Source organism: Leopardus geoffroyi, chromosome A1 (genome assembly GCF_018350155.1).
Source record: "Leopardus geoffroyi isolate Oge1 chromosome A1, O.geoffroyi_Oge1_pat1.0, whole genome shotgun sequence".
In the NCBI taxonomy this organism is placed as follows: Eukaryota; Metazoa; Chordata; class Mammalia; order Carnivora; family Felidae; genus Leopardus; species Leopardus geoffroyi.
In genome coordinates, this window is record NC_059326.1 from 156,332,014 (window position 1) to 156,344,213 (window position 12,200).

Below are 12,200 nucleotides of genomic sequence, written 5' to 3' on the forward strand. Positions count from 1 at the left end.
AAAACCTTACCTAGAAAGTACTCTCTGCCATGGTCAGCTGGCTCTCTAGACTGCTCTACCTCAAAACCTTATAAAAAGTCTTCCCTGACTAAGAAATTTTCTATCTCACCACCTCATCCCTGTCTATGGTCTTATTTTGCTTTGTTTCTTCTTAGGACTTAAGTCTATCTCCGATCCTCTTACATTTATTTTTTTGCTGTCTGCTCTGTACCCAAGGGGAGGGTCACTGAAGATCATCTAGAGGCAGTGCATGGGCACATGCAGGAGCTCTGGAGCCAGACAGACTGAGTTTGTATTTTGGTGTTTTGGGTGGGCTTTTTATTGGACACACAGTGTGGTTTGACAATTTATTCAGTTTCAGTTTTCTCATTTGTAAAACAGTAAAAAAGAAGTAATAATCACCTCACGAGGTCAGCGTGATGATTGAGATAATGCACATAAAGGACCTAGAAAGTGTATGTACATAATACAGGACCAACATATGTAACATATTATCAGCATGAAAACAACGGTTGTAAACACTTCTTAAGAAGGTCTACAGCTATCTCAGAGTCTAAATGGTTGCCTAATTACAGTTTCATCCTTGAGATTAGAAAACAATTATGGAGAATCTAAGGATGATGGAATGGTTATTTGGAATGGTGTGAAAACTTCTCAGACCACAAACCACTGGCAATACAGTATTTCCCAGAACACTTCTGCCAGTACCTAAGCTCTTTTATTCCGCTCATGGTTTCTCAGTCATCCCGGTAATAGTAGGGTTATTTGGCTATAAGAAATGTTATGGCAGATGTTTATGGTCTCAGAGGGGGTGGGATCTGTATAAGCATTTAATTCCACAGCAAGATCCCAAATTAGTGTCATTATTCTGGAGAGTATAACAGGGTGAAAATTGGCCCACAAGCCTCAATGGGGGAATGAAATGATGAGCTGGCTATTAGATAACCTCTAATGATGTTTTGGTATACACTTAAAAGAGAGGATGCTCTAAATAATTCATAGTGGAGAATAAAACACAATCATATGAGCCACAGAGTTATATTTTCCACAAGACTTAAAAGAACTTTGATACAGCAAATTTAAATACTCTTTAAAAAATAAGTAATTGTCCATAGGTTGAAGCAAAATACATTTCCTCACATTTCCAAATTAGCAGACTGTAAAGATGTTTTTGCTTAGGGGGAAAAATGTGAATTGGGGGAAATTCCTTGCCTTTGCCCTTCCTCCAGCATCAGCTGACCTTTGCCCCTTCCCTCTCGCTAACATCAGACAGACTCTGCAGTCTTCACAGCATGCCACTTGGGCCCTCTGCCCCAGATTCAGTCTCTTGTGGGTCTGTGATGTACAAGTATGTTGCCTTCCTTCCTTTCTTCATTAACAAAACTGAATGACTTTTGGGGGCTTATGCAGCCAGCTGCTGCTAGAAAGAAAGAAATCCAATGCACATCAAAAGTGAGAACAACTGATAAGCAAAAAAGAGTTAGCTGGGTTTTATGCTTCTCTTGTGCCACCCTGCTTTTGGCTGCCCTCCCAGGAGAACTCTGTCTCATAATATGATGCTAATGGATTAAATCTCCAGGATGGAATTGAGGCAGCAGAGGGATGTAAGTTTCACAGGGGTAGAGGGGCCAGGCCAGACACCTCACGTCTGTGTCTACCATAGTGCCTAAGCCACCGGAGGTGCTCAAGAAATTAAAGTACCAAGAGAAGACCACAAGTTCAGAAGAAGTAGAATTAGTTTGAAACCGAACTACAGAGATGGCAATGGAATATTCGAGACAATGAAGACATGCAAGCCTTTCTGATGTCTCAAAAATCACAATTAACCATGAACGTGTAGAGAGAGCCAAATTCAATCTACTTCACCATTTTATTTATTTTTATGTTTATTTATTTTTTATTTTTTTTTAAACTTTTTTTTTCAACGTTTATTTATTTTTGGGACAGAGAGAGACAGAGCATGAACAGGGGAGGGGCAGAGAGAGAGGGAGACACAGAATCGGAAACAGGCTCCAGGCTCTGAGCCATCAGCCCAGAGCCCGACGCGGGGCTCGAACTCACGGACCGCGAGATTGTGACCTGGCTGAAGTCGGACGCTTAACCGACTGCGCCACCCAGGCGCCCCTATTTTTTAAATGTTTATTTATTTATGTAGATAGAGGAAGAGCAGGCATGCACATCCACGGGGAAGGGGCCGAGAGAGAGAGAGAGAGAGAGAGAGAGAGAGAGAGAGAGAGAGAATCCCAAGCATGCTCCATGCCCGGCATGGAGCCTGACACAGAGTTTGATCCCATAACCTAGGCCAAAATCAGGAGTTGGACACTTAACTGACTGACACACCACACAGGTGCCCCATCTATGCCACCATTTTAAACACAGTTCTAAGTCATTATTTTGCTTTCATAATCCAGCATTATCCCTGGGACTATAAATAGTTGCATGAATATCATTCAGTGAGAGAAATTAAGGTAAGACACTTAGGATAAACAATGGCTCCCCACACTTCTCCTGCCCCCTGCCTTATGTTTCTCATGATGAAAATAACTCTTTGAGGTTAGACAATAATGATTTGAATTTGGAAAATGACTGGCACAATGCTTGGACAGACTGTAGGTACACAACAGACATCGGTTAAAAAAAAAAAAAAAAGAAAAGAATGGGGCGCCTGGGTGGCTCAGTTGGTTGAGGGTCTGACTTTGGCTAAGGTCATGATCTCCTGATGGTTTGTGGGTTTGAGCCCCACAACACCTTGCTGTTCTCAGCACAGGGCCTGCTTCGGATCTTCTGTCCCCTCCCCCATCCCTCCCCCACTCATGCTTTCTTAAAAATAAATAAAAACATTAAAAACAGAAAAAAGAAAAAAGAATGAACAGTGGCAACGAAGATGAATTTCAGGGGCCATCTGTGACAAGCAATCTTGAGTGGTATATAGCCAAAGGGCAGATGGAGAACAGGACAGATGGTGGTGAGGCAGAATAAGACTGGATCCCAGAAGACAGGGCAGGAACCAGCTAGTCAAAGATTCAGGGCACAGGCCTTCTTCAAAGGTCATGACTAGCCCTTCACCAGTGTTTTACTTTATTACCTTATTAGAATCACATATAAGGCTGTTTGTGATTAGAATCACATATAGGCTTAAACAAAAAAATAGAAAGTATATTCAAAAGCAATGTTTACAGGAAGGGGATTATGGGGGTCATTTAATCTAAACAAAATGGCTAAAACAACTAACTTCCCTTTCTGAATCCTTTTGCATTCTGCCACTTTTTTTTAACATGTTAATTATTTCAATTTTTACTTCTATTCAGTATGTACTTATTTTTTAACAGCTTTATTAAGGTGTCTAATTCATATACCACAAAATTTACTCATTTTGAGTTTACAGCAAAGTGGTTTCTACTATATTCACAGAGTTGTGCAAACTTCACCACTATCTAATTTTATAACATTTTCATTAGCCTCAAAAGAGATCCTACACCTATTAGGAGGTATGACCGATTCTCCCCTCCTTTCAGCCACTGGCAACTGACTAATCTACCTTCTGTCTCTCATTGCTTATTTTGGAAATTTCTAGTAAAACAAACCTTACAATATGTACTCTCTTTGGTCTGGCTTTTTTTACTTCACAAATGCTTTTGAAGTTCAGCCCTGAGGTAGGAAGCACCTGTCAGCACCCCATAGTTTTTTATGGCTGAATGATATTCCCCTGTATGGATAGGCCACATTTTGTTTGTCCATTCACCAATTGATGGGCATTTGGGTTCTTTTCACTCTGTGCTATTATGAAAAATCCTGCTATGAACATTGTGTACAAATCTTTGTACTGACATACATTTTTGCTTTGTTTACATATATACACCTAAGAGTAAAACTGCTGGGTCAGATGACCATATGTTCAACATTTTACATAAGCATACTCTATGCTTAACGTTTTGAGGAACGACTTGCTTTCGAAGCATGCCAGGCACTCTAGCAATATGAAAAATGAAATTTTAGTCTAACATGCTCTGCTTTGTGAGGGACAGTGACATACTTTAAAATAAATAAGTAAATAAAAAGGCTAAGACCATAACCTCAAAATGATTACCTAGTGTTGGTTTGAAACCAGAGAAACAGCATTGAAATACCTTGGGATTTAGTTCTTCAAAGCCATATTGGTGATACCAAGTGAACCCCAAGATAGTAGGTCTGCTATTCTGGTCGTAGTGGTCAATATTCTGGCCAATTTCTGATGATTCCGGTTTTTGCCTGTTAGGTTGGCACTTGTACTGAAAATCATCCTTCTGTGTTATTAAATATTGTAACACTGGGGACAGTGGCTATGTGTGTGTAAATAAATTCAATCTTAACATGGAAAATTTTATTAGACTTTACTTGATGGTAGATACTTCATCTTGCTCAATGCTATAATCCTAGTGCTTAATCCCTGTGCTTAATCACAGGGGCTAGAGAGGCAGCAACATTTGTTGAATTGAAAACAAACTGCATTTACCTAAAATTCTATGAATTTAATTTTAATTTGCTACAGAGAAACTAAAATTAACATTCTATGCAAGCAAAATGCAACATACAAAACCATGTTGGGGTATGTATATGAATGTGCACTGAGTATGCTTCTGAATGTGCAGTTTAACTGCCTTTATGAAAGATCTACAAGCAATAGGCGTTTTGGAAAAATACACGGTGAATATTTCATGTTTCGGCACGTCTCTTTCCCTGGAGGACAAACTTAAAGTACTCCTTTTATAACATTCTAACAGAAATCTACAAAGGAGAGTTAAAAGAGAACACACATTTTTGCAAACAGGTTTCATTCTTCCTGAAAAGATTTTAAAATCATGTATTCCTGCCCTGGGATTTAGTGGTCCTACGTTAAACTCAGAAAGGAAAATACATTCAGTTTATCTGTCAGAACTACTTGGAAAAAAGGCAGTCACCTTCAAAAAAAGGCATATCACATGTAGTGACAAATGTCAGGTACAGTTTATGAAAAATTCAGTACTATCAACATCTGATTGTTACTTTTCACCAATCCCTCAAAGCACAGCTTAATTTTTAAATGTGAGCTAGAGATATATTTTTTCCTTCAATACTAATAATATGACAATTGCATACTCTGGTTGTGAAAAGAAGCTCAATAAGTCAATAGGGTCCTTGCAACACACGTACAATTTTTTCCTACTTGGTGAAGATCACCCTGTAGATTTCCTTTGTCAATATAAAGCAAAATATATTTCAAAGATTACACTGGTATTCTAGAAAAACAATCATAACATTTAAATCAACTTGAATGGATACAATTTGTGAAAATTTATACGAACTGAGAAATATTGAAGAGGAAAGTACCTAGACTTTGTTCATGCTTAAAGGCAACGTAGCTATCTGTGTTTTATATTAAGAAAAACCAGAGGCGGTGCTTGGTGTAAAATGTTCTGTAATCCTGGTTGAAATTAGCAATTTAAATTTGTTGAATGAGGTTACAGTGCAGTATCTAATGCACAAATCACAGAGATTTGAGTACTTGCATAGTTGTTAAAAAAATGTACCAAAAGGCCATGGGTTAACAATAATCAATGTATGTTACATTATTATTATTAAAATGTGCAATTTTTGATAATAATTTATTTGTTTTACAAATGTATTGGGGGGTTAAAATTTTTCTATTCATCTGTGACAAACCATGAAATTCAATATTGCTCACCATGACCAATCCATGAAATTTGTCAACTTTGTTCCTGATTTTCACAGGGCCTTCCTCTCAGATGAAATGACCCGTTGAACTAAGAGCATAGCAATTTTTTCATCTATGGTAAATCAGTTTAGTTTACTAGGATTTATTACGTGCTTCAGACCTTGAGCTTTTTATGATTATGAACTATTATGCATATAATCCCAAACTTACAGCAATTTATCTTACTATTTCTTCCCCTTCCTGAAAGAATTCTCCATTTCTAAAATTAGTTCTTCTTGCCAGAAGAAACAATCTATAAACAATGGGTTTGTTGAAAGTCAAAGAGTGGGTGAAAATTATAGGGAAGGTGAAATCAAACTTGTTAATTACTCTTAGAATTTCTAACACAGAAGTCTCAAAATTCACTGAAAATCAAGATTTATAGATTTCTCCTACCAGAATCTTCCAGAAAGGAATACTTTACCTAATTTATCCTAAGAAATAAAAATATTCATCATTTTTCCTACCCAAGAAACTACAAATATGCAATTATCTAGTCTTTTGAGATAAAGTGACTATTTTGGAGGAGAGTTTAAAAAAACTTGTATAATTATTTTATGATAAGATCTACTCCAGCCTCTTCTACAATATTACCAATTTGAATGAAATAAACTAGAAAAGTAGTTCAAAATTTTAATTTCCCTAAATCTTATTTACTATGTAAAATCTTTCAATATTTTAAAAATGCAGTTGCTGGGGTGCCTGGGTGGCTCAGTTGGTTGAGCACCCGATTCGTGATTTCCGCTCAGTCATGACCTCACAGTTTGCGGGATTGAGCCCCGCAGCGGGTTCTGTGCTGACAGTGCAGAGACTGCTTGGGATTCTCTTTCTCCCTCTCTCTATCTGCCCCCACCCCACTCGTGTGCACACACACACACTCTCTCTCTCAAAATAAATAAATTTTCAAATAAAGTAAAAATAAAAATAAAATGCACTTGTCGAGTCTCTGCTTTGTTGTCCTGCCCACTGTTCCCCTGCAGTGTAATCAATTAACTTCTATCTCCTTTGTTCTGCCTTGGGTGAATTCTTTCACCACCCTACCACCAGCCTTCACCTGATTGGGTCACCCCACATTTGGTGGCTCTCACAGGGAACCTCTGCTGGTCTGGGACTTTCCTTGGATTATCTGGGAACTTCTTGGGACTCTTCCCTTGGTGGATGGATTCTAGTACTCGTTGGGAAACTGAAGACCTCAGGAGGAGGTTATTCCTCCATGAGGATCCAAACTCCAGGGGGAACCAGTTCCCCTCTTGCCCTTTGGAGGGACCCTTTCCTCCCTCTCCCTTACTCTTCTCGGCCCTTCTGTGGTCTAACCCTAGTACGCCTCATACAACTGAAGATCTCTAGCCCAGGTGGCTCCCAGGTGTGGTCTGAAGGTCTGAGGGTGAACAAGTTGGACTGCCCATGCCTGTGAGGGCAAAGGACTTCGGTCCTCTCTCCCACTCCATCCCCCTGAGGCATCCATCCCCAAAGTGTGGCAGCTCATCCAGGGTCAATCCACACGTTAGGGAATTGGTTGGAACGCTTTCCTGATGCTGGCTATCTCTCAGTCACCTTGCTTCTTTCCGCCCTTCTTTTTTCCCTTTGTTCCTGAGGATCCAGGCACCATCTTGATCTGTAGGCAAAATCTGTTACTATCTGTCTGATTGAATCCAACAATTCCATGAATCAACAAGGATTCCAGCCCACACCATGGGAGGATCCGCTCCCCCTAAATTCTATGGAGCTGGCCACCAGGGAATTTCACTCGAATCGCCTATCAGCTTGTTGATCTAATACCATGCTCTGGTCTATAACTGCACAGAATGTCTGACGGACTGACAATTTTAGGTAGGGACAGGTGCCTCCCCTGTCTGGCATGAAGCAGCTAATGAAGACGATACCTCTGCCCAAATGTCAAAGATTTGTCATTGTTGACCTGTCAGGGGGGAATATAGAGGACACTTTTAGGCAACAGGCTTGAGCAATGGGTAAAAGGGCCCACAGTGACCACTGAACTGAATGCAAACAGGCTCTTTAAACAGCCCACCTCAATATATCCATAAGCCCTAGCTGGCCAATGGGCTGCTTACAACCCCGCACAGGTACCAAAAAAGGAAAATTCCATACATTCTTATACCTCCTCACTACCACCCCCATAACTGTAGCCCGCATCACTGTCTCCTGGCAGGCAGTCTCTCCTTTGCTCTTTTGCCTGGTGCTTCCTTGCAGTATATTCAATAAACTTCTATCTCTTAAAAAAAAAAAATGCAATTGCTGAGGCACCTGGCTGACTCAGTCAGTAGAATACATGACCTCTGATCTTGGGGTTTTGAGTTCAAAGCTCATATTGGGCATGTAGTTTACTTTAAAAAATAGGTAGATAAATAGATACACAGACAGAAAATAAAAATTCAATTACTTAATCCTATTTCTACTTGCCATTACTAGCTTAGGCACTCAGCCTGCTACTAAAAATGCAAATCTATGGCAGATTAACTGACAGTATGGAACCGTTAGGTTTCTTCCAGATTTGGGAATATTTTAGAATCCTCTTTTAAAATTTTTCAATTAAAGCAAATTACTTCATATAAAATTAAAACTAAAAACTATTTTCAAAAAGCCATTAAATATGATTTTCTTTTTCTATGAAATGATTAAAATAACTATTAATATAATCATTTAAACAATTCAAATAGTGAAGCTCAAGATAATCCTGATCCTACTGGAGCCTTAGCATCTGAATAAGATTGATAACAGAGATACAGCACAGTATTAGTTCCTTTCGTAAAATGGCCCAATTTACAATATCAAAAATGCACTTCAAAATATCTCTATTCGCTGCTTCACACAATTCAATAAGTAGTATAAAAATAACTTTAAGTCACATTATATACCCTAATAGCTAAAAAAATATGTTTGATACTTACTGATATAATTCAGTTAATGGTGAAGTCAAAATGACTAATGTTGTAAACAGATTATTACAATGGGTATGAATTTTAAAAATTTTATCATCTATATACTGATGGGGATTCAAAAGCTTCTGTACAGATGTGCAAATTGACCATAATAAGTTCTCAGTGCATATTAAAATTGTCGTGACATCAAGTCTATTGGAAAGAAAAAAGAAAATCTTGTTAAGCAAAATTGTTTCTCTGACTGGTACATACACTATCATCCCTATCTCTTATATCAAACAAATGTAAGGATAGAAATATTTGGTTAGATATCAGAGCTTCAGAAATCAAAGGCAAACAGAAAACAACAAAGCTTAGCGTTTGAGTTTCCAGGTGTCAGATGACCCATATACCACTATCTTTAGGAATAGTGAGGTCTCTAATACTAAAATATGTTGGGAGGGCTTTTTTTTTTTTAAAGGTTTATTTTTCATTATTAGGATACTGTTCAAAAAGCTCAAGACACTTTCCTTCAAATTATGTCCAACAAAAAAGGAGGCAGATTAAAAGAAAATTTGCTATTACCCACATATATATGATAGGTAAAGTTTTGATAAGAGAATAATTCTCCTTATCCAAGTACAAGCTGTCAAAAGAAAGTTACAAGTTTGGGTAAACACGTTTCCCTAGCAAGTGGGAGAGGAGAAAAAAATGAGACCAGAAGCACAAATGGAGAAGCCTATAGTTTCAGAAATTTTCAATATTGAATAAATTTGTGGAAACTTTGTTGTATTATATAATCTTATCCATAAACTCATTTGTTTCTATCTTTATTTTGTTTCAACAGAGACCCAAAGATCTGTTCAAAGATTATTTTGGTATATGACTGACTGAATTGTATAAACCTCAGTTAATTTCCTCTTTTTTTTTCTTTTAAATTCAGTGTTGAAGAAATAGAAGATAGAAATTATGAAGTGATAAGAAAACAAATAAGTCTGAAGATCTTTTAAATGACATTTTGGCCTCAAGTTTATTATATATGTAAAATAAATTTATACATATACTACATATTACAACAATTACATATATATAGTTTTAGCCATACTAAAAACATCAATATCGCCTTTAGGAAGGTTTAACTGTAGTTTGCATCCACTTTCTCTAATTGTTAACTAAACAATTACAAATCGAAGATATGTACACACACACACACACACACACACACACACACACGATCTGATTTCCACAGTAATGGTGGTTTAGTATTAACCATTCAAATATGACAATTTATTTATTTTACTTAAAAAAACTAGAAGAAATAATTCTAGCATTTCAAGGCATTTTTATGTAACCATCCAGAAAACAAAAACCAAAAGTCTCCATCGTACAGTTAATTAACTATACTACCAAGTTCATGAGCTAATAGTAAATCTGATTTCACACACATCTCATAATGACTTGCCACCTCCGAGTCAAAAGTGATTTAATCTACATAAAGAAAAGAATGAAGGTACCCTTTGCTCTCAAAAAAAGCCTTTCCATCTATTCTTCAGAGTTCAATGATTTAAAAATGTTTGGTCAGTAACTCAAAACAGCCTTTGCAAAATACCATATTTATGAAACACTGTAGCAGGACCTAAATACCCTTCAAATGCAGCATGTTTTACAAGAACATGATCAGGAAATGATTCCCACTGCCAAAAAGAAAAAAACAAAAAAACCCTCTGATGTCTTTAGATTCCTCCAAAAATATATCTGAAAAAAAAATCTTTTATACCTAAAAGACACTTCTTAATCACATTGGTGAGAATATTTAGAAAACAAAAGCCTTTTCTTCATATGGCCTGTTGTCATGTAAGCAAATTTTTGTAAAGGTCATTGCCTAGATGTCTCATGGACCTGGACTATATATAATTTAGTCATTAATATCCCGTGACTGCTGCTCCTCATTTTCTGCGATTCCACATTTTGTTAAACTGGCTTTTAGTAATACATATTGAAAAAGAAGGGGGGGGGGAAGAGGTAATTAGAATATATCAAGAAGAAAAATTATTAGACAAAGGAGTTTCCTTAATGAAGATTAACTACACTATTTAAAGATTTACAAACAAAAACTAAAATCCCCCGGTTGCCTAGAATCTCAAAGTCAAATTAACTGCCCCATCACAGAACTGTTGCTTTTTTCTCCATTTCAGGGCCCCAATTCTCCCTCTTTATCTTATTTATTAAGTTTTGTATATAAATGTCTTAGATTGTAATACATCCTGAATCATTTTTTAGAAACTAGTGGGTTCTACACACAATTTTAAGAAGAAAAAAAGAGCACAGTTATTTTGATTCAAGTTCCACATTTCCACTTTAGTATCTCAGGAGAATTGAACACGATTTCCTCTCAGATGTTAGGAACGTGTTAACTATACAAGGAGCTATATCATGAGATTTAGAATTACATTCTGCTTTATACCAGCTGATGAGAGTTTTCTTGAAAAGCAATGGTTTTCACAACTTCAATTACCTTATCTGTGGAGTTCTCTTATAACTGGGATGGGCCCGAGCATATCTGGAGGCCAGTAGACCCAAACATTTCTCCAGCACATCTGTTAGAATTTCCTGGGCTAACTTCGGGGGCAGAATGGTCCAGAGATCATGGTGAAGAGCGCAGAAGAAATAATGCCACATCTGGAGTGAGAAGGAGCATCTTTCCCCCTGGCAAAACCACCACACGTTAAACAACAGAATCACATCTTCCAAAATGTCAGTTTGCTTCCTATGAACATAATTAATTCAGGCTGAAAGGAAATAGCTGGAGAGTTTGACACACTAGATGACCAAGAAAGATTTTTGACAAGATGTAAAACATCCTTATTGACAAAGGAACATATGTTTTATTTCAATTACGAGACCAGATATTCTAGTGCAAATCCAGACCACAAGCCTTTAACCTAGCATATCTAGTTTTACCTACTCCTAGCCTGGAGTTTAAAATTCATTTTAAGCAATCAGCTTTACAGTTGCCAAACAAGTCATACTAGTTTAAGACGGTGGGCTGATGTTAATAATTTAAATGTTTTAAGTATGTATATGTTTCTGAGACTATTAGCATCATTGAGGTCATCCTATAAATGTTTGAGATTTCACATTATAATGAAATGACAGGAGTAAAAATAAACTTACATGCCACATACTTATTAACATGCATGAGACCAAGGGGCATGGGTAACTATTAAAGATTATTGCATCAGGCTATTCCATTCATGGAGTTCTAATAACAATGCTAGAAACAGACACTACAATGGTCTGATTTTACAAGATTTTGTAAACCTAAAGCAGATGTTTTGGTCTCGTCATGTCTTAGTATTTTTACAGTACTTCATACATCCAAGGGGCCAGATTCTCATTCCTTTCCACCCCCCTACAGACCTCTTCTGTGTACCAAATTTTCCCTGACCACAGAGGAAGACCCAGCAGTGGCCAAGGCCAATGGGAACAGGCAGAAATAGAAGGTGGCCTCAAGTGATTTACAAGCATTAATTAGTTAACATGCGCTCAGGGAGGTAGGCTAGTAGTTTGACCTCATTTTCCTCAAACCA

The 12,200-nt window shown here is 37.4% G+C and overlaps 1 protein-coding gene across 4 annotated transcripts in view; it reads right to left on the reverse strand.

Moving 5' to 3' along the window:
* The window catches only part of KIAA0825 (KIAA0825 ortholog), a 396,110-nt gene that overhangs the window by 255,686 nt on the left and 128,224 nt on the right, over positions 1–12,200 (reverse strand). For all 4 annotated transcript variants that reach the window (XM_045498038.1, XM_045498057.1, XM_045498048.1 and 1 more), the window contains 2 exons: positions 11,126–11,316; positions 8,641–8,823 (listed from right to left, as the gene is read on the reverse strand). In XM_045498038.1, the coding sequence (XP_045353994.1) occupies positions 8,641–8,823; positions 11,126–11,316 (374 nt within the window). The remainder of the gene's footprint in view (positions 1–8,640; positions 8,824–11,125; positions 11,317–12,200) is intronic.